Source organism: Gossypium arboreum, chromosome 11 (genome assembly GCF_025698485.1).
Source record: "Gossypium arboreum isolate Shixiya-1 chromosome 11, ASM2569848v2, whole genome shotgun sequence".
NCBI classification, from domain to species: domain Eukaryota; kingdom Viridiplantae; phylum Streptophyta; class Magnoliopsida; order Malvales; family Malvaceae; genus Gossypium; species Gossypium arboreum.
This window is the reverse complement of record NC_069080.1, coordinates 7,917,177-7,938,765: the sequence shown is the minus strand read 5'-3', so window position 1 is coordinate 7,938,765 and position 21,589 is coordinate 7,917,177. Positions and strand designations below refer to the sequence as shown.

At 34.4% G+C, this 21,589-nt stretch overlaps 4 protein-coding genes and 1 pseudogene across 5 annotated transcripts; all 5 read right to left on the bottom strand.

Moving 5' to 3' along the window:
* Window positions 1-28: 28 nt before the first annotated feature.
* LOC108473513 (gibberellin 20 oxidase 2-like) lies at window positions 29-6,632 on the bottom strand (annotated as a pseudogene).
* On the bottom strand, window positions 2,300-4,378 carry LOC108473514 (protein LAZ1-like). 2 transcript variants are annotated; one of them, XM_017775120.2, is made up of 4 exons: window positions 3,798-4,378; window positions 3,637-3,693; window positions 2,926-3,032; window positions 2,300-2,614 (listed from the first exon to the last, which is right to left on the bottom strand). In XM_017775120.2, exons 1-4 carry the CDS (start codon window positions 3,933-3,935, stop codon window positions 2,590-2,592), a joined length of 327 nt encoding a protein of 108 aa, XP_017630609.1. In that variant the 5' UTR covers window positions 3,936-4,378; the 3' UTR covers window positions 2,300-2,589. The 2 variants fall into 2 exon arrangements, with proteins under 2 accessions (XP_017630609.1, XP_017630608.1); XM_017775119.2 differs by having other exon boundaries at window positions 2,300-2,567.
* A 242-nt stretch (window positions 6,633-6,874) lies between the features above and the next one.
* LOC108473511 (UTP:RNA uridylyltransferase 1) lies at window positions 6,875-12,361 on the bottom strand. The gene is made up of 6 exons (XM_017775115.2): window positions 10,642-12,361; window positions 9,889-10,257; window positions 9,001-9,224; window positions 8,642-8,705; window positions 7,801-7,997; window positions 6,875-7,423 (listed from the first exon to the last, which is right to left on the bottom strand). The coding sequence occupies exons 1-6, from the start codon at window positions 11,710-11,712 to the stop codon at window positions 7,213-7,215; spliced, it is 2,136 nt and encodes a 711-aa protein (XP_017630604.1). The 5' UTR covers window positions 11,713-12,361; the 3' UTR covers window positions 6,875-7,212.
* A 193-nt stretch (window positions 12,362-12,554) lies between these two features.
* On the bottom strand, window positions 12,555-13,877 carry LOC108472715 (probable carboxylesterase 8). The gene has a single exon (XM_017774268.2). The coding sequence runs from the start codon at window positions 13,869-13,871 to the stop codon at window positions 12,714-12,716; it is 1,158 nt and encodes a 385-aa protein (XP_017629757.2). The 5' UTR covers window positions 13,872-13,877; the 3' UTR covers window positions 12,555-12,713.
* A 3,384-nt stretch (window positions 13,878-17,261) lies between these two features.
* Window positions 17,262-20,062, bottom strand: LOC108474232 (receptor-like serine/threonine-protein kinase At2g45590). Its single transcript, XM_017776167.2, has one exon. The coding sequence runs from the start codon at window positions 19,470-19,472 to the stop codon at window positions 17,511-17,513; it is 1,962 nt and encodes a 653-aa protein (XP_017631656.1). The 5' UTR covers window positions 19,473-20,062; the 3' UTR covers window positions 17,262-17,510.
* Window positions 20,063-21,589: the final 1,527 nt, after the last annotated feature.

The window sequence follows — 21,589 nt, the reverse complement described above, 5'->3', positions numbered from 1 at the left end:
CGTGGAATTAATGTTGAAGATATTTTTCTTATTTTTGAAGCCAATTGGAGAATGCTTCAAGAGTTTTCATGTTAACTTTGTAATGTTTCTGAGTAAATTCAAGAAAAGCTGCCCATTTAAAGTCTGGATATATCCTAGGGTTTTCGACTTTCACTAAAGCAGTAGCTGGTGTTACCGTTTCGTTCATCTCGGTACACACAAATAAAGCAATAGATCTTCTTGCTCCTTCATTATTTACCACTGCTCTATGCAAGCAACTTTTGTAAACGCAGTTTGATAGAGCCTGAAATATCACAATTTTTGTCTCATGTCAAAATTAAGCTGAAAATATATACATTGATTTAGAATGTTGGTATAACTTTCATCATCGTCTTTAACATAAACAATAAACAAATTTATGCATATAAGATGGTATCAATCAATATTAATTCTAATGAAATTATTGGCATTCAAAGATTCAACCAAAACTCTAAATATTATATTAGAAATACACCACTCATAATTCATTTATATTTCTATGAGTATCAAGTTTCTCACTTTTAACATTTTTATGATGAGATACTTTTCTTATTCATAATAAATATTCACAAAAAAAAAGACCTAATTATGCCTATTGAAGCAACACAACTTATGTTCATATAGGTAGTATTTTTTAAATATCCTCGTTGCTTTAAACATTTAAACAATAGACAAAAACTCTGTCAAGAGTATTTAAATTCATCATTTATATGCAATGAATTATCTTAGTAGCCATTAAACTTGTTTTAGAATAAATTTTACTAATACGTCATATCAAATCTAATTATATTTAATAATTTTAACTTTTGAAGCTTGTCAGCCTTTTAAGAATACTACATATAACCCATATTTTAAGTTGGTTTAAAGCTTACCAACCTTTTAAGGATACTATATCTAAGTCATATTTTAAGTTGGACCTAAGATTGAACCCTATAGAGAAGTAATTATGAGACAAGGGGTCCACAAGAACAAGGTAAATGAGGACATAATGCCAGCCTCCTCAAACTATTACTTTAAAGATTCTCGGCTCTAACTATAGTGTGAATTGTCCTCATTTTTGCAGCTTTCTACACCCTATACCATATGAATTGCCCCTGTTGTATTATTCAATATATTGTATAATTTAATTTTCATCTTGATTTACATCAAACCAATCCATATACAAATATACATTCTTTTACTAAAGTTGTTTAATTCAATCATTAAAATATCATATATATATATATATATATATATAAATATATATAATAATTTACATATGATGGGCCATAAAATCAATTATCTTCACTTAAGAAAATATTGTGATACAAAATTTTCATTTAGCCTCGTTGTTTACCAAGAAAATATTTTTCAAAAATAATTTTGAAAAATTATTTACTTTTCTGTGTTTGGATAAATTTGTATAAAATATTTTTATTGTTTGGTAGATTTCTGAAAATATTTTTGAAAAATTGTTTTACATATATTAATAAATTTATATTTTAAATTGTTTTTACATATATTGCAATGATTTATTTATAAATAATTAAATTAAATTAAATATATAATAATATTCAATTATTAAGCTAGAATATACATTAGAAAATAAAAGGGAGAAGAACAATGCAAAATGTGAAATATTTAAAATTAACCTATGCTGTCAAAGTACAAAAAATTATACTGCACTTCGACGCGTGTCCTGTAAGACAGAGCTTTGAAAATTTCATAAACTATAAATTCATATATCTTGGACGAGCTTTAATTTATGAATTCTGACAAACAGATCCATAATGCCAAATACATGAAGAGAAAAAAAGCATGTATAAATAAGTTTGACATAAGTACAGAACTATCCATTCTTCTTTCAAATCTCTTTAATAAAATATTTACAATACCATTTTTCTCAATGTCTGTGCGTCTTAATGCATGTTATTTCAAATGTTTATAATCAGTAACTCAATGCAAGCATTGCTAGCACCAAATAACTTTAAAACTAAAACCAGCCGTTGGCTAGTAACTGAAACAGCCTATGGCCACCATGTAGAACGTGCAATGTCGGGCCTTGAGCTGGTCATCAATGCTAAAGGGAAGAGCTGCAAATCACATCTGTTGGGGTTTTGACAGCAGAGGAAGAAAACAGAAGCAAGTATCCCGGATGATGTAAAGATTAACTTCATTACTTGAATAAGCAATATGCCATATACATAAGTAGTCCGGATTACATGTATTGGTTTTTTTAGCAAAAAACTAAGGAGAAAAAGGAAAACAAATGCAAAGAAGTTTGAACAAGAAGAAAACTGAATTTGATCTCCAAAAATCAGATATTTTTCATTGACTTGAGAAGCATTTATGTTACAATAAAATATGACAGTTACCTAATGTATAACTGCTCCCACTAATACATGACTAAAGCTTAGCTAGAATTACACACAAAATGTAGCTGACATACCAACTGTAACATCAAACATAAATCAACAACTATAGTTACAAATGAACAAAATAAACAAAATGTTGCTGCTTCTCTGGTTCAGCTTGGATGCTGGTCTGCATACTGGTTTGCTGCTGGTTTCCTGTTGCATTGCAGGCCAAAGTTCAACAACATCCTGTACCTTGCTTACTAACAAAGTAGTGCATATTACTTTTAGCGCATTAAGGGGAATTATGATTATGGTATGTTAGACATCAGAAGAACCTATATATTCTTAAAAAGTAAAGATATGAAAAAACAGAGTGTTGAAATGACTATTCAATGACTTTGAAAATAATATTTGGGTGTCCAAAATTCAGATCCAAGGGCATAAGCAAAGCAAATAACAAAGACAATGTCACCACAGAAACTATAAACTAAATGAAATATCGTGCAAGGCTGATCCAGAGATAAGATATAAAATCTTTATTTGAAGTTAAAGGTCTTTGAAATGAACATACCCAAGCAAGCAACAAGGTATCTTCCAAAGCAATACTGCAAATGATTCATAGCAATCATGTAGTATCGAACAATCAACACTAACTGATGGATGCACCAATGATACAAACTGTTAAAATAATCCAAGTTAGTAAGACTGAAAATAACATATAATTACACTAGATGCATGGTGCAAAATTAACATGTTGCATGTTGTGCCAAAACTATACTCAAAACTTAAATAGTAACCTAAGTTGAATATAGGTCAATTTTTTTTATGAACAAACTTATCCAACTAACAACCATACCTTTCAATGTAGATTAACTTTATAGCTTCAAATTAACATGTTAGCAATATCAAATCAGACTGTTGAAGAGTCATCTAACAACAAAAATTTCCACTGCAAGCATCTTTAGAAGCAAAAGTTTCGAGCATTGATCATAAAACATTTAGCTAGTTAATTCACTCAGACGTGCATTTCATTATATCGCCAAGGACCAACTATCACCTAACGATCCATAAAATGGAGCAACAATAAACAACAATTTCAAGCATTGTAAAAATTTTTAAATTATAATGATTTTAGCCTTACATTATTAGAGACTCTTATTTTAATCAAACAATATAGAAGAAATTAATGCAAAACACTAGGAGATTCACGATCTGAATTACATAAAATATGTATCTATATTAGATTCAAATGCTTCCATTCAACTAATACAAACAAACTCACCGATTCTACAGAATAGCAAGGAACCATAAGAACAACTCCGATCAAGAACTTTTGCTCCTGTCAATCCAAGAACACAGAATTTTTTTAAAAAAATGCAAAACCAAATAAGGAAAAAAAATGAAAATTTCAATTAGAAAAAAAAGAAAAACACAAAAACTTACCTCAGGATTCTTGTATGAAGAAAGGTGCTCGAAAATAAGAAACAATGAAAGGGAAATTGTTATGATTGAAAAAACTCCAGCAACAAAAGTTGCCCAAATAGGAGGCGAATAGCCCAATAGATAATCTGTAATCTTCATTGGCTACACACTTTCTCTCAATTTGATGACAACCAGCATAATTCATTAAAATAAAAATGTTAGAAATCAAAGAACGATCATCGCCTTAAGTTAAGACCCAGTGAAGAATTCATGGTAGTTTTGCCTCAGAAACAGAGAAAGAGAGGAAACGAAACAGAATATGTTGAGAAGAGAAGATATGAGACGGACTTTTACCTGGAAGAGAAGATGAAGTACGGAAGAAGGAAAAGAAATGAAGAACGGAAGAAGGAGAATGAGCCTTACATGGATGAAGGAGCAACCGGAAAAGGTCCTTTGACCAAACAACCGGAAGGGGAAGGGGAAGGGGAAGGGGAAGGGGAAATGGGAGAAGAAGGTGCCATTTTCCGGAAAATGTCTTACCCAATAAGAAATTTTCTTAAAAAAAAGAAAGTAATCCCCTGTATCAGTTCAACTAGATTTTAAAGTTCAACTAGATTTTAAGTGCTAATTTAAATTTTTAAATGGGATGAAAATAGATTTTTAATTAAAAAATTTAATTAATTAAAATTTTAAACCTACACCTTAACTAAAAATTATTCATCTCTTCTTTTTTTTTTTCTTTTATCTCTTCTTTTTTCAATGATTTTTTCATTTGATGAAAAAATTATTATTAAGATCAAAATAGTTAAAATTAAATTGATCGCTTCATAAAAATAGATTTAATGGAGGGTTCAGACATGTCTTCTTTGCATTCCTCTATCTCTTTTATTCAATCTTGAAAAACAAAAATTTGAATTTTTATTGTTTAATGAAATCCCTAAATTAAAATTCTTAAAATTAAACAATAAAAATCTAATCTTTTATTTTTCAAGATTGAATAAAAGAGATAGAGGAATGCAAAGAAGATATATCTAAACCTTCCATTAAATCCATCTTTATGAAGTAGTCAATTTGATTTCAGCTATTTTGAAATTAATAATAATTTTTCCAGTCAAATGAAAAAAAAACCATTGAAAGAAAAAAGAGATGAAAGAAAAATAAAAAAGAGGAGATGAACAGTTTTTTTAGTTAAGGTTTAGGTTTAAAAATTTTAATTAATTAATTATTTTAATTAAAAATCTATTGTTATCTCATTTAGAAATCTAAGTTGGCACCTAAAATCTAGTTGGACTGCCACTTAAAATTACTGTTAGAGAGATAACGAAACTTAACGGTAGAGTGATCACTTCGTAATAAAATAATAACATAAGTGACTAAAACGTAACATTTCAAACATAAGTGACTAAAATGTAACCTGCAGCAAATAAAAGTGACTATTTTTGTATATTACCATAAAAAAAACTCTTTTTCCCGTGTTTTGTATAATATTTTACCGTAGAAAATCATTTTCAGCCTGGTAAACTTCAAAAAAGCCTGAAAAGCTTTTAAGGTTTCCAGAGTAATTTAGAAATGACGATCATTCAAAAATATTACTTTTAAGATTTTAATATAAATTTTAATTGAGACTTCAATATATATGAGTGCATAAATTTTTTTCAGATTTATTAAAATTTTCAAATTTAACAAAATTTTTAACTTATATCGATATTCAAAATTTTCACAAAAATATTTAAAATGTTGGTCAATCTAAAAAATTTTAGTGTGAGCTTGGAGCCCACAGTACAATTTTCCTTGTTTTATGGTCATGGCAGCCCTTAGCCCCTTTTAAATGGTAAATTTTTGTTTGAATTCTGTAAAAATTGTAAAATTTTAAGTCGATGTAATAATAAATTTGCTTTCTAACTCTTAGAGTTTATGATATAATATTAAAGATGAATGTGTCGCCAATGTTGACGACGAATGCTCCTGGGATGGGAGTTAAGAGAATGCCATTGATGATCTGCGAAAACCTGAAGGCCACCCACCTGATCCTGATCAAGAATGGTCAAGGCAGTCGGGTCGGCGTGAGGACCGCTTCCTAGAGCCAAATCAGGTTTTGGGCATGGCGGATAATGATTCAGTCTCAAGATTGAGTCAATTCCTTGGAAGAAATCTCTCAAGTAAGGTCGGCCGAGTACCAGACTTAATCCCAGCAGCTCCATAACCTTCATGGAAAGCTTGTTCATGGCTTCACAATATTCCTGGTAAACCTTCCTATCATTGAAACACATAGACATTCTATATTACATTTGTCTGGTTTATTTAAAATACTATATAGAATGGTGAGCTTTTACATACCCAAAATGTCTAAAATTTTGACCCATTACACTGACGAAATATTGTTCCACGATATTTGGACTGTCAGGGCAATATCGAAAAGACAGAGTTTCTTTCCATGGCAGCTTGGAGGAAAACCTGCCAACGAAGCCACTCGAATATCCAGAGTTTTCTCCTATTTTTCTCTGTGCCTTTTGCTTCTCACAGAGTTGCATACGAAAGAACAAGTCCATGCACCGATGAGCTCTATCCACAAGCCCCGGATCCACCTCATGGTTTACAACCATAAAATCTCCATGCTTCTTGCATGCCTTATCCACAATGGTGGTGATCGGCACCTGAAAGGACAAATCCCAAGTCAATGGCTGGAACTACAAGCTGTGGGGCTTCCAGGCATGGTCTCTCGTGGTGTGGCCATATGAACTGAGATGGCATATCAGATTCAGATCCAAGGATTGATGCATCTAAAGCTGAAGGTTGATGTTGGTTTTTTGTTCCAGAAGTAGGTAAGAAATTAGACCTTTCACCAGGTGGAGGCATTGGCTAATATACAATGTACCATTTCAGTTGTGATTTGATTGTTTTTGTTTTGGCTTCGGAGAGAAGAAAAGAGAGCAACAGAGAGTTATTAGATGCTGATAGAACAGTTACGAAACATACATACAGTCAAATAATTGAAGTTAATGGTAGGTGAATGGAATATGTGTGACGTTATTTTTAACTAGCAGGTGGTATAAACTATGGTAGTCTTTTCTTAAGGGCATTATTTTCAAGCAGAGCAGTTGTTTTATTAATGCTTGTCAAATCAGACTGTTTTGTTTATTTCACTTGAAGATACAAATACGATATAACACACTCATTTGATATGAATATGTTTAGATCATACAGGAATTTTGTATACACTATCAATCAATTAATTACAACTTGTTTAACATCCATCCATAAAATGTTTGGAAATTTCTTTTCTTGATTACATATAATAAGCTTAAACTTCTTTAAAATGGATGTGAACTCAAAAGGACAAAATTGAAGATTATGGGGGATGCAAAGCACACAGACTACGAAAACCAACCAAATAGCTTTAACCATTGATTTTCTAACACACTTGGACAAGGTTTTGTTACCCAGGGACGTAAGGTTCAAAGAGTGCTATCCAAGGATTTGGATCATACTGCATTACATCAGCCGCTCGTTCAAACTCTTCTCTTAGAACTTTAATGCTGAACTTGTCCACCACTCGACCAAGGTCATGAGATACCACAAACGGATCCTCTATGCAGATTAAATGACGATCATTGCCAATTCTTCTTGTCCAGTCTTTTTCTCCCTTACTGCACAAATGGAGTCATCAAATTAAAAACGTTTTTGTTTTGTAGAATTCATTTATTTTATCCCCACCTACAACTATTTAGTCCTCGGTTTATGCAAAACCAAATATAGCATCTATTGATCATTTGCAAATTGCAAGTCATTCTAAAAGAGTGCACTCATGTTTCTCCCTGGCTCAGAACTTACTACAGTAAATGGATCTGTTAATAAAATAATTCATTCACCACAAGATGCAACTAATACCCAAAGAAGGTATTTAAAACGAAACCAGATACATGCATCTTAACTTGTACTTATAAGTTCAGAAACTATGAAAACATTTTATATGTTCACCTCAAACTTTATTAGCATTCCTGAAAGATAATAGTTTGCATCTCACCTGATCAAGCTTCCTGTGCGTACAGATATTACTGAATTTGCATAATCATGAATATATGCCCAATAGTTAAAGAATGCCCACACCAGCTGAGCAATAGTTTCCTGGTTAGAAGATCCAAAATTGCAAAGGTTTTCGACTTTATCAAAGTAAGCACACTCAACATCATCCACAGTGACAGAGAAGGTTGTCTCCATTCCCTGAAAGAGAATTAGCAAATGAAAAATCTGAATGACTAACCCAAAAACATCTAGTCGTGGTAATTTTGCCAAAAAAAAATCTTCTCAAGAAATGTTTCATGCAAAGGAATAAAGACCATGATATGTGTGACATGAAACTAACTTCATATAAATACGGACCATACAATTGCTTATAGGGAACAGAACCAACAATCACACACAAACCAGGCAGGTAAAAAATGACTGCAGCTCCTAACCAGTGAAAGATCAAAACCCATAATAAAATGTCCTTTTCTTTCAGTGACAGATCTTTCCATTCATTATATAACTCTCTTTCTCAAGTGTGCCACCCTTTCATTATATCACCCAATTCTTTCTACCATGCCAAAGCAATACAAGGTACTGGTAAACACACAGTTTATTGATCCTTTATCCTTAAAATATACAGCCAAATTTCAGAGTCTACTAGACAAGGCATGTAAAAAAATAGTAATAAACAATAACTGAATAAAACCAAAAATGGTATATAAGAAAATAGGTTATCATGTAACCTTTACTATTTAGGAGAAGAAAATTTCTACCAACAATGTTGTAGCAAAGGTAGGGCAAAATCCAAATACTAATTAAAAAAAAAAATTGATACAGGAAGCAAAAAGCATACACACCTGCAAGCATGGAAGGATAGCAGGTCTACGTTGCTGTAAGAAATGAATGCACATCAAAACATACCTGCAAAGAAAATACTAGCTAAAAATAATAATTGATAAAAATAAATAAATAAATAACAAGAACAGGTGACTTTATTGCTGCAAGTTAAATTAAGCAATACCTGAAATGTGCCCTACCCTCTCTCTAGATACATGAATCCTACCTAAATTGGCATCATCACAGCTTATACTTTTATCTATGTTTTTAGTCATTTCAAAGCAAACCAAATAGACTAACCACAAACACCATTGAAATATGCTGCTCAGGAATGATGTTGCTAGCTATGGGAATAGCATTATAGTTGCAAACAACTCACGCGTAGCTAGATAGAGTTCCTTGGTAAGTTGCATTCACTCCTCTGGACTTGGCCCAGTGTTTCACAATAAAAGCCAACTGCCGTAATCTTACATCAATCTTTGCATAATCTCGTAGAAGCCTTGTATTTACTACAGCCAAAACATTGTTTATGCATATGTCACAGGAAATTCCAGTCACTGGATCCATAAGCTTTACTATGGGGACCCTGGCACGAGTCAGTGCCTGTACATGAGGCCAACAGCAAGTTATACTCAATTTTACTGTAAAGTTTAACCATAAACAGTCTAAGCTTCAATTGCAATTTTCTCCATACACATTATGAGTCTGAAATTCAAGTGCAAATTCTCTATACAGATTATGAAAGCATATCAGCTGGAAGTGACAACAAAAAGTAAGAAAGTTCAATGGAAACAGAAGGGGGGGCTCAGAACCCGCAACTTTTCAAACTAATATAAATCAGATGATGAATCTTAGGGGTTGTAAAATAGAGACTACTTAACGGGCATGTACTAATCAAATTTCGGCAGAAGATTTTCGCATCTTAAATTTTCATCCACAAAGGCAAACAAAAAAGAATGCATTAATTGCCACTTGTAATCAACCAATAAGGATTACAAACCTGCAGAGTGCACAAATTGTAATCATGGCTCATTAACATTGGCCTATTTAAAAGTAAAAAATAAGAAACCAAAGTCCTAAGAAGCAGCTATCAATAAATAGAACAAATCAGTTGAAACAAAGCGAATTCAGAAAATTGCCATCTAAAATAAAACAAAACTGAAAATCTAAGCAAACATTATATATCAATTTGAAAGGAAAACAATTATCGCTACACCACATATGTAGTTTATTACAATGAATTTTGGAGAAGGTAACACGTATCAACCTGCACATTCTGAAGATTATCTGACTGCAAAATATCTGCCAACTTTAGCAAGATTTCAGACTTGTCATGAATGTCCTCATTAAATGCAAGGCAAATATCAATGTCACTCTTTGACACCCCAAAAGAGTTCTCACAAGATCCATAGAGATATAACCGTGCTTCTGGCCATTCTTTGCAAACTAGTTTCTCAAGTAATGCTAACAACTGTTTCTGCTTAGCTTTTTCTTCCACAGGAGGTATGAGTGACTCATAGATAGCACGTAAAGGTGAATTTAACCTGAGAATATCACTGCGACAATCCGTCCGCCTTTTTAACATTCTCTCCCTCTGGCTAAGTAGACTTTGCCCCCTGTTATCTTTTCTGTATTCCTGATTTAAAAAAAAAAAAAAAAACCACAAGTAATCCTGAATTCAAACATAGTCTAGCCTTTCGCTAAGTAATAATGATGAACAGTCCAAAATTTTCAGTATGAAATTCTGACTGCCTAGACACAGTCCTTGGTGTATGATAAAACTCAAACTTCAAGGGCACTGATATGATGTGTTCAGCCAAACATTATTTTGGGCAATATTACCAACTAAATTTAAGATGTATTAAGCATACACTACCAAAATTACCTGTGACCATATAATTTCAATTATAATTCAGGCATCCACCTCAATCTTTTAACTCTCAGATCTCTCAAAGCTTCACAGATTATAGCAATTGATTCAAGGCAATAAAAAGTAACAGAAGTAAGAAAATAAGTCTACCTTCTCACGATGATGCCGCTTCTTGTCATTCTTATCATCAGATTCATCCTCAACCAACAAAGGTTCAACAAACTTTTCCTCAATTTCATCGACTTCGCCACCATCTTCTCTTCTAGGCTTATCACGCCTTGAAAACCCATTTGCACCACCATCCATATGCAATTCCAAAAGAGGCCCTTCAATCTCAGTCACTGAAACAGACTGCGGATTACTCCCTGCCGGCGGCACAGGGTGATCAAGCTGTCCACGAAGTCTCGTTTCATTTTCATAACTCAAATGACCCAATTCCGCTTTTAATTTATTTACACTGTGCTCAACATGTCTCGCATTTTTTCCGAAATCCCGACTTCCTCCTCCTCCTCTTCTAGGCTTTCCTGAAAACCCTGGAGGCGGTCTTGGAGTTTCAGCAGAAGGGGTAGACCTGCAATTCCCATCATGCTGCTGTTGCTTTCCTCTTTCATCAGAATTTCGACGTTGGAAAAAGTATGGGCTCGAATTTGGATTGGAATTAAGCCGCCAGTTAGATTGCTGATTTGAAAATTTCAAATTCGAATTTTGAGGCACGCCATCAGGCTTTGAAAGGGTTTGAATATCACTAGGAAAAGAACCAAAGACGAGTTTTTGTTCTCGATGCTTTAGCTGGGTCAGATTCGGGATTACGTGATTGTTATTATTGTCTATCCTTGAAAGCCCTATCCTTCTCAAGTCATCCACTAAAGCTTCTTGATTAAAGACAATTTGGTTTCCCGGAGAAAACCAAGGGTTTTGGCGAAACCCTATCAAATTAGGATCGAAGGGCGGAGAGATATTGTGGGGCCAAGAACTGGGGAGATCGCGTCCATTCGGTGACCAAGATGGCGAGAAAGGGAGTGTGGGCCCCACTGCTTGAACGGCAGGATCAATGGCGAGCGATTGAGCTTGCGGTTGAGGCACGGTCATGGGAGCCACTCTAGGGCGTAATGGAGATTGTTGTGGAGGATGATGCGATTGGGGCTTTTGGAGTAAAGAAAGGAGAAATTCGCCACCGTTGGCAGTAAGTGGCGGTGGCGCATCCCCTCCACTGCTGGTCATCGAAGTCCGCTCCTCTGGAGTTTTACACTTGAGATAGAAATAATGGAAAGAGGGAGTGAATGATAGAATTGCCAAAAGAAGACTTGGAAACTCTCAGCTTATCTGGTTAAGAAAAACTATTGTGTTAATTTTGGAGCCGTATTTTTCCTTTGCTCGAGTCAGCATGACTGGCTCTAGCTCACCTACCAATGAGAAGCCCCCATTTATAATTCTTTAATTTTTCCAAAACATATAAATAATTAAATATTATTATACAGGTTTTTTTATTAGTAAAAAACGTTACAATTTAATAAATCTAGATAGTGTACCAAAAAAGATAAACCCAGAGATATACTACAACTCTAGACAACAAATGTGATGACAGGCGGATAAGTGGATGATGTTGATGGTGCTTATAGTAATGGATTGAGTATTAGTTTTATTGATATAAGTATTATTATTAGTATATAATGATATAAATTATTCTCTGAATAAAATTTAATTTGATTAAAAAATTTTAAAAAATTTTAAATTTCTAGTTAATCGAATCGAGTTATTTGAATCAACTCGAATAAGTAATTTGAATTTTAAATTTGAATCGAGTTAAATTTTACTATTTTAATAATGATTAGTGTAAATATTATTTTAGTTCCTATCTTTAAAAAAACAAATTAACCTCTCTTTCAACAACAAAATTATAAAATAATTCAAAATAATTTATAAAATTCTAAATATTTATAAAAATCCTAAAATTTATATTTTAAAAAATTTTAAAAATTTTAAAAATCTAAACAATATATAATGAAAGTTAAAATTTTAAAAATTTTAAAATTAATAATTTTAAGACTAAATAAATTAATTAATGATTCAAGAAAATTAATTATACTATGACTAGATTTTAATTTAACGTGTTTAATTTTTAAATTTAACTCTAACAAATTACTCAATTCAGCTTTACTTGACTCAGAATTTTATTTCCCTATACTCGAATTAGTTATTGTTGCTAGTACGGGCAGCCTAGCTCACAGGGTTGATTTGGCAGCAGCAGACTCAGAATTAACACACCGACAGCAAGTGCCGACAAATTCCTTGATGCTCTTAAGCAATGCTTCCGCTTTCAACGGATCGAAAATTTCAATCCCATGGCAACCTCCTTCAGCGAACTCCGCCACCACATCCACCCCACGCGCCTCCAGCACTTTCACCAACTCCCTCTGCTTGTCAATTAGTGGATCCCCTCCGTGGCCTGTCACTAAGCACCGTGTCAGCCGTCCCATCTTCTCCTTAAGGAACCCGTCAGCCGTCATCGGGTTGCAAAACTCATGATCCCGGTCAGCTCCCTCGGGCAAAGCCAAGGACCACATCAGATCATTAGCTGGTAAAGGCAAGATCCTGTCATTGACGAATCGCTTTTCCGATTCAGTCCTTTCCACCCCACTGAAGTAGGGCTGATTCATTATCAGCCCTATGATTTTCACAGGCGAGGTATCGATGTCCAACGCACGTAAAGCTGCATGGAAAACCATGTTGCCCCCTGCACTAGAACCAATCAGAAAACACTTGGAAAAATCTACATACTCTTTTAACCACGGATCACAGCCGTTGACGTCCATCGCCTGGTCCCGAACCCACATGATGGTTTCAACGGCATCATCGTATGCAGCCGGAAGGCGATGCTCTGGTGCCAGACGGTATTCGAGAGAGAGGACTACGGCTGGGAGTTTAACTGCCTTGAGACTGCATGCATCATGGAAAGGACGAGAAGTAGCACTGAAGAGGATAAAGCCGCCACCGTGAAAGTGTATTAAGAGAGGAAGCTTATGATTGGTGTTTGGTGGTGGAGTTGGTGGCCTATAGAGACGAATGAAGGTTTTGTTTTGGGGATTCAGAGGGATGTCCTTGAAGAAGGCGAGTTGAGATGTGTTGGAACTGGTGCTTTCTTCATCTGTAATTGAAACTGAAGGGAAAAGAGATTGTCGAGTGAGTGACCCATCTGGATTTTGGACAATTTTGAGTAACTTGAAGGGATCAATGGATGGTGCTGAAGTACAGGATTGATCTTCCATGGTTTTCATACAGCTCGAATGGGATGAGTGAGAATGCGGTTTATGAAGAAAAATAGTTGTAGCAAACTCTAAATACCTACTTATGACAACAATTATTAGTTGAATAAATATCATTAATTCTGTGCCTAATAAATAATTAATATTTTTAAAATAAACTTTTATTTCTAATAATATAGTACAATTATGACATATAAAGACAAATATGTTAATTGTCAACTACTATCAATTGAAAATATACTATTGCAAAAATAAATAGATGCCATTCATAGAATAAATAAATAAAATAATCAATGTGTTGTAAAAGACTATTATCTTAGAAATAAATTTGTCCTAATCGGTGTAATTGTGTAGTAGACATTATCCTCAATTAATAAAGTACTTCAATATTTATACACCTAAATAAAGAATGTGGAACATAACTAGAATTGTTTTTCTCAAAAATATTCAAAAAAGTAGGTTGGAGAGCTGAAAACTTGGTTGGAAATTTGATCGAAAATTTTTTTTTGAACAGAAAATAAGTGAGCTAAGAAAAGCAAAGAAGAAATTGATGTTTGCTTCTTGTTGTGTAAAATGAGAAAATAGTCTGCTATTGATATTGTTCTATGAAGGGCAGAATAGTAAAATAGAAATGTCAATTTTTAAAAATAGCAAAGGATTTTTCTCAACCTAAAATATTATGCAACAACCAGAATATTTTCTGCAACTAAAAAATATTTCTGATAAAAGGAACAAAAATTTTATTTAAAAAAACACACACGATATGTGTTAACACGGATACGAACAACGGCAATAGTTTGCATGTGTTGAGCCTTTAGCCCTAATTACTCAATAAAAATTAGAGACAAAGCTATATTTAAACTCCTTTAATAATCTTTTCTAAACCAATGTATAGGATTACCCACTTTACATTACCAACACAACCCATACCAAGTAAAAAGACGAGGTATGATCCTTTACTATGAAGTTATCTTTCTCTTACCATCTCTTTCCTCTCTAGCTCTGTTTGTTTTATTAAAAATGACTTCCCGAAAATTATTTTTAGAAAATGACTTGCTTTTTTGGAAAAATTAATATTTTCTGGTGTTTGGATGAATTTGTGTAAAATATTTTTTATTGTTTGACATATTACCTAAAAATATTTTATAAAAGTTGTTTACAATAAAACAAACATACATTTGAGATTTTCTCATCTTTTTGTTATTTAATTGAGTTTATTTTATATCTATAAATTTATATTTTGTATTGTTTTTGCATATATTAAAATTATTTTGTTAAATTCAGATTCATACAACATAATCTTTTAGTTACAAGACTACTAAGTGAGTATTTTTTTATTTGAAAATGTGTCATCAACAAAATTGATAAAGAAATTTAAAAATATTAACAATTGGACTTGATTTTCAAAATTGAAAAATAGAGAAACTAAATTATTGAAAATAAAAGTACAGGGACTAACTTTATTCTTAAAAGTAAAAGTACAAGGACTAAATTCTAAATTTGTGAAGAGTAGATGGACTTATGGTATATTTTAACCTTTATACTACAAAACATTTATTATTAATATATCTATAATTATAATAAATATTTATTATTAAAATATTAATATTTATTACTTTTAATAAATTTCTGTTGACCAGGTTATTGTCTATGATATAAACACAGAAAATATTTAGTAAATCATTATACAATTAAAAAAGGAAGCCTGACTAATATCTTCCCCTTATTATCTTCCCGTCTCATTTTCATTCTTTATTGTAAAACTTCCTCATCAAGGAAAAGCATTAGAAAATAGATAAACTGATTGTTGGTATAATTAAACTCCAAACCCACTCCATCAATTTAACATATCTGATTTCTAACCTTTTGAAATTATAATTTCTAGAAATTATAAAAATGAGATGCTGTCGTCATATATTCCTACATTTCATTTTCCGGATGGTAATGAATAGATGGAGTGGAGATAGGTAAAAATAATAAATTGATTTGAGCAACTACTACCAGTTTTGTTGGTTAGTTAATACAGCGCATTTACTCTTCATAAATGCTGCAACTCATGGTTTTCTCGCGACTCTGTCTCATTCACATAATTGATCAAAGTTCGCTTTGGGTTGCTGTGGCTCCATGTGATTGATATTTTTTCAATATCTAAGGGATCCAATTTACTGGCATGTTCATTTGCTATTTCCTTTTCACCACCTTAACCATGTATTTGCCTTTACTTAATTTGACTTATTACTGATTTTTAAAACATAAATAATAACAAAAATGTCAATGAAAGAAGCAATGTTGAAAGAAAAATAATCATGGTAAAAGAACAAGGGGTTCAGATTTTAGCTTTGAGTGAGGTGAAAAGTTGAAGAATATTATTTCTCAAACAGAATTGCAGGCACATCCCATGGAGGGACTAAGCCGGATTCATCTCAAACGGTGAAGGCCCATTTGAGCAAAAAACCAAAGCGAGACCTTGAAATTGTGAAAAGCCCAATAATACAGAACCCTTGTTGGGAATGAAACATCCAACTTTATTTCATGCCAAGATCATTAAACGCAATTATAATCGTTAATTGCAGTCACAGTCACATTCATCGCCCCACACCCAAGGCCCAAAGGAGCTCAAATGCTCATCACTCTCAACTTTTCATCTTAAGGCTTAAACCTAATAGGCATTGCTTTTCATATCAGCAAATGTCACTCGGCATCCAAAACGACACAGAGAATCTCAATTCCTATCGCAATCAAATCTTTGTTCAGCTCTCTCAATCTGACTGACCTCAGATTCTATCTCAACTCGTAGCCAAATTTATGCTACACAACTCAAAGCAAAGGCACCTAAGAGTGTTTGAGAATCTTTTTGCAATGGAACAAAACTGCGTATATTCTGATATGTGGATAACTTTTTCCATGCTTTATTTATTTTTATTTTTTGTTTGGGCCGGGGGGGGGGGGGGGTATAATTTCTACCACTATAAACAAACACTATGAAGAACCTTCTTATAACAGAAGAGACACCAATGTTTTTGGTTAACACATAGAGCTTCATCTTTCATTATTATCAATTCAGGACCTAATGTTTTTAAGATTTTAAGACACCAATGTTACTATAAAATTGAATCAATGTGTCATAATGCAAAATAAAAGTCCGGGTCCAAGAGTTGTCCCACGCTACTGAATTTCATGATCCATGGAACAAAAATCAGCTACTTTCTAAAAGGTAAATGACAAAAGGAAAAGGGACATATATATACACTGGGGCCTATAGGGGCAAAAAGAACAGTTAATTAAGCCTTAGGTATGGATTAAAGTGTATTAAGCCCACAAGAACAGAGCAAATTTAATCAAGGGTCAAATGAAGTGGGGTTGATCCTTCAATCCTAAAACACAACGTCTTTGTAGCTTTACATTTACCGTTAATCCTGGGATTCCTAAAACTCGGCATTATTGGTAGCAAGGGTCAAATGGAGTGGGGTTGATCCTAAAATCCTAAGTCATACATGTTGATAAGCATTCGTTAAAAAGGAGACTTTTAGACTCAAGTAAACACCTTAGAAAAGGAGAAAAAAAATACATTTCTAAGAACAAGCCAAGCAAGAAAGAGACCCACTTATGAGATAATGTAAGCAGCTTTCTTTTCTTCTTCTCCATTTTGGCAACTATTTGTTCTACATAAGCAAGAAGTAATGAAAATGACCTACAGCTAGGTACAAACTCTACAGTTAAATCAAAAGGCTTGCTAGTATCAAAGAAATACAACACTCACCGCGCTTTCTTCCTGGATTTAAACAGGAAATTTGATGGCGGCGAAGGCGAAAACTCGAAAGGCAAATGCGGTGGCTCTGCCTCACCAGAAAGCATATCCACAATCTCTTTCATGGTAGGCCGCTTGCTTGGTGATCTTTGTAGACAAAGCAATGCAATGGTAATACAAAGCAATGCTTGATCTTTATCCAATGAATGAATAGAGGGATCAACAAGTTCCAAAAGCCTCCCGTTGTAGGCCAGTTGCCTTGCCCAAGATATCAAATTTGCTCTCTCAAATTCTGACATCGGCGAGGCCGTGACTTGGAGAGGTCTACGACCAGATATTATGACCAAAACCAGAACCCCAAAGCTGTAAACATCGCATTTCTCTGAAAGTAAACCACCACCACCGTATTCAGGCGCAATATAACAAACGGTTCCCCTCATACTCGGCGTGCTACTGATCCCACCGCTCTTCGGTATATCCCCACTAGCCCAATCTTGGCTATTTCTTCTACCGATTTTGAATTCACCACTAAATCCATCTAACCACCAATCAATGCTGCCTCTGCTGTTCTTTTTCTTTTTCCTTACTACCATTTCTTCATCTCTTTGCCACCAGAGTTCTCCATTGTTACTGGAACTAAGACCCCTTTTCTTCTTTTTCTTCTTCTTCTTAGTTAGTTCTTCACAAAATTCTTCTTTCCACCACTCTCTGGGCTTTCTGTTCCTCTCCTTCTTCCGAATCTTTTCCTTTTTATGCTCAACGCTGGAACTGGAAACCTTACTATCATTAATGTTATCGACTGAGCTTGGAGAAGTAAGCCATTCATTTTTGGGTCTTTCCTTTTTAATCTCATTCCCAATCCATTCCATTACATAGTCTTTAACTCTCCCCGATTCAGACCCAACCCCAGGATCCTGCTTCCACCACCAATCTCTTCTCGAACCACCCTTTTTGTGACCAGCTAAATCTCTCCCACTTTCCACACTGACCTTGTCAAAGAGTCCTTCAGATAAAACACTCCCTTTTTCCAGTCCCACCTCCGGTGACAAAGCCGGCGACGCCTCAGAGTCCAAAACTCTAAGCACACAGCTTTCCGGTGATCTATGGCTATCAGCAACAGTCAAACTCGCCCCTTCTTCGAAACCCGTCAAAACGCTCTCTGTTTCTTCTAAAATCGATCCGTTATCTTCTACAACATCTTTTTTCCTCAAAACTTCACCTTCTTCAAGCCCTTCGATTAGATCCTCCGTTTTCAATCTAGCAAGACCGAAATCACCAATCTTGGCGTTGAAATCTCCATCCAAAAGAATATTACTTGGCTTAATATCGCCGTGAATAACCGGCGGATCACAGAAATGATGGAGATACTCTAGCCCTTTAGCCACATCGCTTATAACACAAAATCTTCTACTCCACCCCATTAGCTCTTCGCATTTTCTATCCAGCAGCGCGTCTTGCACGCTCCGATTTTCCATTAATTCGTAAACCAGAACGAACCTTCTTCTTCTGGAATCTGAAGAGAACCCAATGAGAGGAACAATGTAGGGAGAATCCAAGGCGCGTGAGAGAGAGAGTTCGTTGTGAAACTCACGCTCTCCTTGCAATGAATCTGTTGAGTTCATAACTTTGACTGCGAGCGGCTGGGGGGACGAGGGGAGAGTTCCTTTGTAAACTGAGCCGAATCCGCCGTGCCCTAACCGGTTTGAAGGGGAGAAGGAGGAGGTGGCGCGGCGGAGGAGGGAGTATGAGAAGCGGCGGCAGTGACGATGGCTTGAAGATTCCGATGGAGCTGTGCGGTTGCGGGAGAGCTTCCGGTAGATGAAGATGGTTAAGACCGTTAAAAGTATTATAGTTATGGTTACGGCTGCAGCGAGTAGTGGGGGGAGCAGGTGTATGTTTCTATGTAGGTGGCGGTGGTGCTGCGGTGGCGTCTCCGCCGCAAATTCTGGAGGCGAAAACCGTGATGGCATGATTGTAAATAAGAAAGGAACCAAAGCGAAGTTAAGATTGCATTTAGCTTTCTCTTTCTTCTCCGTTTAGACTTTAGAAGGAGAATTTTCTGCCACTGACTGAATACTAGAAAAAAAAAATTTGTTTCTAATTTTGTTTTTAATTTTTAATTTTTTTTTATTGCTTCGGGATAAAGAGGGAGTGTTTGGGTGACGGATAGTATGTGAACGTTGACGTGTCGGAATATAGTTGGAGGGTCACGAATCTAATTGTGACCGTTGAGTGAGGGGGTTTAATTGTCAATTTAGTGGTAACTGATGCGATACTGATGGGAGTTAGAAAATTTTTTTATTGAGCGTGAATGAAACGCGCCATTGGGATGAACATGGTGCGAGTGTGGGGTGTCACGTGGGATCAAGGTCTACAAAAACAGAACTTGTTTTTGTCTTCTGTGAAAGCCATTGATGGCGGGTTAAGGAAGTTGTAATGGGCAACGCGCATCGGGGGTCGCGTGACGTGAATGGAGTCTTGTGTCTCGTTTTGTTTTGTTTGTATTTGTTTGTTTTCTTCGGATTTTCAACTCTTTAATAATAATTATTTTGAATTTTTCTTTTAGTTAAAAAACAGTGTGCAGCATACGTTACCACAGGCTACGGCTTAACTGGCTTTGACCTATTGCCTACTCTTCTTCTTCTCCTTTTTTTTTTTTTAAAAAAAATTTATAGTACCATCTATTTTTGTAAACTTTATTTTTTAATGAAATAATTTACTTTCATTAACTTAAACATTGTTTGTTCTAATGCCCAATAACCAATTGTTTTTTCCAAGTAGCATTTGATTGGTTGATTTAGTTTAATTAAATAATTTATTTAATCGGTTTTGAGTAATTTATGTGTCAATTGATTTAATTTTTCTCTTCAAATCGACATCCATTTAATTTTTAATTCAAAAATTTTAAAATAATAATAATATCTCTTAACTTATTCCATTATTTTGAATTACAATATTTTTATTTCAAAATCCTTATGGAAGAGTTGAGCAAAAAGGGCAAAGGGTATCCTAGTAAATTTGGCGAGTAGTAATTGACTTTTTTTTAATTCACCTCGGTAAAAGGGTTCATACCGTACAAAAAGGATAAAAGTAAATAAAAAGTAAAACAAAAGAAGATGTTTACAGCTTGCAATGTAGAGTTGAAAAGGAAGAGGTCAGAGAATAAAACAAAGTAAAAATAAAAATAGTTGAAGTAAAGAGAGGAGAAGAGAGTGAGATCATTCATGCCAGTTGAGTTCCACTTCCACTCCCACTTTTTCTCTATATTATATTTGTTAACAAACAAAGTGTTCGAGCCCACTCTTGTCGGGGTCGCTTTGGCTAACTGACTGGCTGGCTGGCTGGGTGCAGTGCAGTGCTGTGCTGTGCTGCTAACCCCCCCGTGATGGTCAGCGATATTTCCCAGGCCGCTATGTTAAATGTGAATGTGATGATGATCTCCAAACGACGAGTTCAATAATTATTAATAAATCTTTGTTGTTTACCCAAAACAACAGTTACTTTATTGGCAATTAGAAGTAATTAAATATGTGTTGGAACGTGATAGTATTCCCTGAGGGATTTGGGTAGGATACGGAAGCTTTTTCATTAAGGATTGAAAGGGGGTGTTGAATCAGATCTTTGTAGACACCAAAAGGAAGGTGGTTTTTCTTCACGGATTTGGTTAGATTTGGACGGGTCTTTCTTTCAAACAATAATTAGAACCAGAAATGTGCTTTAAGACACGGGCATGCAACCCTGTATTTTTTATACAGCCATTGCACCAGCTGGTGTATTAATGAAATCCTTTCTGCTTAGTGAAAATGGGTCTAACCAAAGCCCACTATAATAACTATTTTTGGATTTCTTGGGTCCATTAACAGGATTGGGTGATAAGTTTGCTTTCGATTTTTAATATTCTTTAGATTTAATTCTGATTTTCATATGAAATTTTGATAATTTAAATGGCTAAATGAATTTTGATTTATAGGAAGTCAATTACAAAGTTGATTAGGGATACATTTCATCCTTTACTAAGACATTTAAGTTTTTTTCTGCAACTCAATTTACAATCAATTTACCTTAGATACCATATTTAAACAAGAGA

Bases quoted from the DNA above. Each gene is read 5' to 3' on its own strand.
- LOC108473514 (XM_017775119.2), bottom strand. From the start codon at position 3,935: ATGAAGATTACAGATTATCTATTGGGCTATTCGCCTCCTATTTGGGCA. The intron at 3,694-3,797 runs GTAAGTTTTTGT...TTGGATTGACAG, and splicing joins CTTCATACAAGAATCCTGAG to GAGCAAAAGTTCTTGATCGG. The intron at 2,568-2,925 runs GTATGTTCATTT...GCAATGCAACAG, and splicing joins ATACCTTGTTGCTTGCTTGG to GAAACCAGCAGCAAACCAGT.
- LOC108473511 (XM_017775115.2), bottom strand. From the start codon at position 11,712: ATGACCAGCAGTGGAGGGGATGCGCCACCGCCACTTACTGCCAACGGT. The intron at 8,706-9,000 runs GTGAGTTGTTTG...TTTTCTTTGCAG, and splicing joins GGAACTCTATCTAGCTACGC to GTATGTTTTGATGTGCATTC. The intron at 7,424-7,800 runs GTGAGATGCAAA...CCATTTGTGCAG, and splicing joins CGCACAGGAAGCTTGATCAG to TAAGGGAGAAAAAGACTGGA.
- LOC108472715 (XM_017774268.2), bottom strand. From the start codon at position 13,871: ATGATATTTATTCAACTAATAATTGTTGTCATAAGTAGGTATTTAGAG.
- LOC108474232 (XM_017776167.2), bottom strand. From the start codon at position 19,472: ATGCCATCACGGTTTTCGCCTCCAGAATTTGCGGCGGAGACGCCACCG.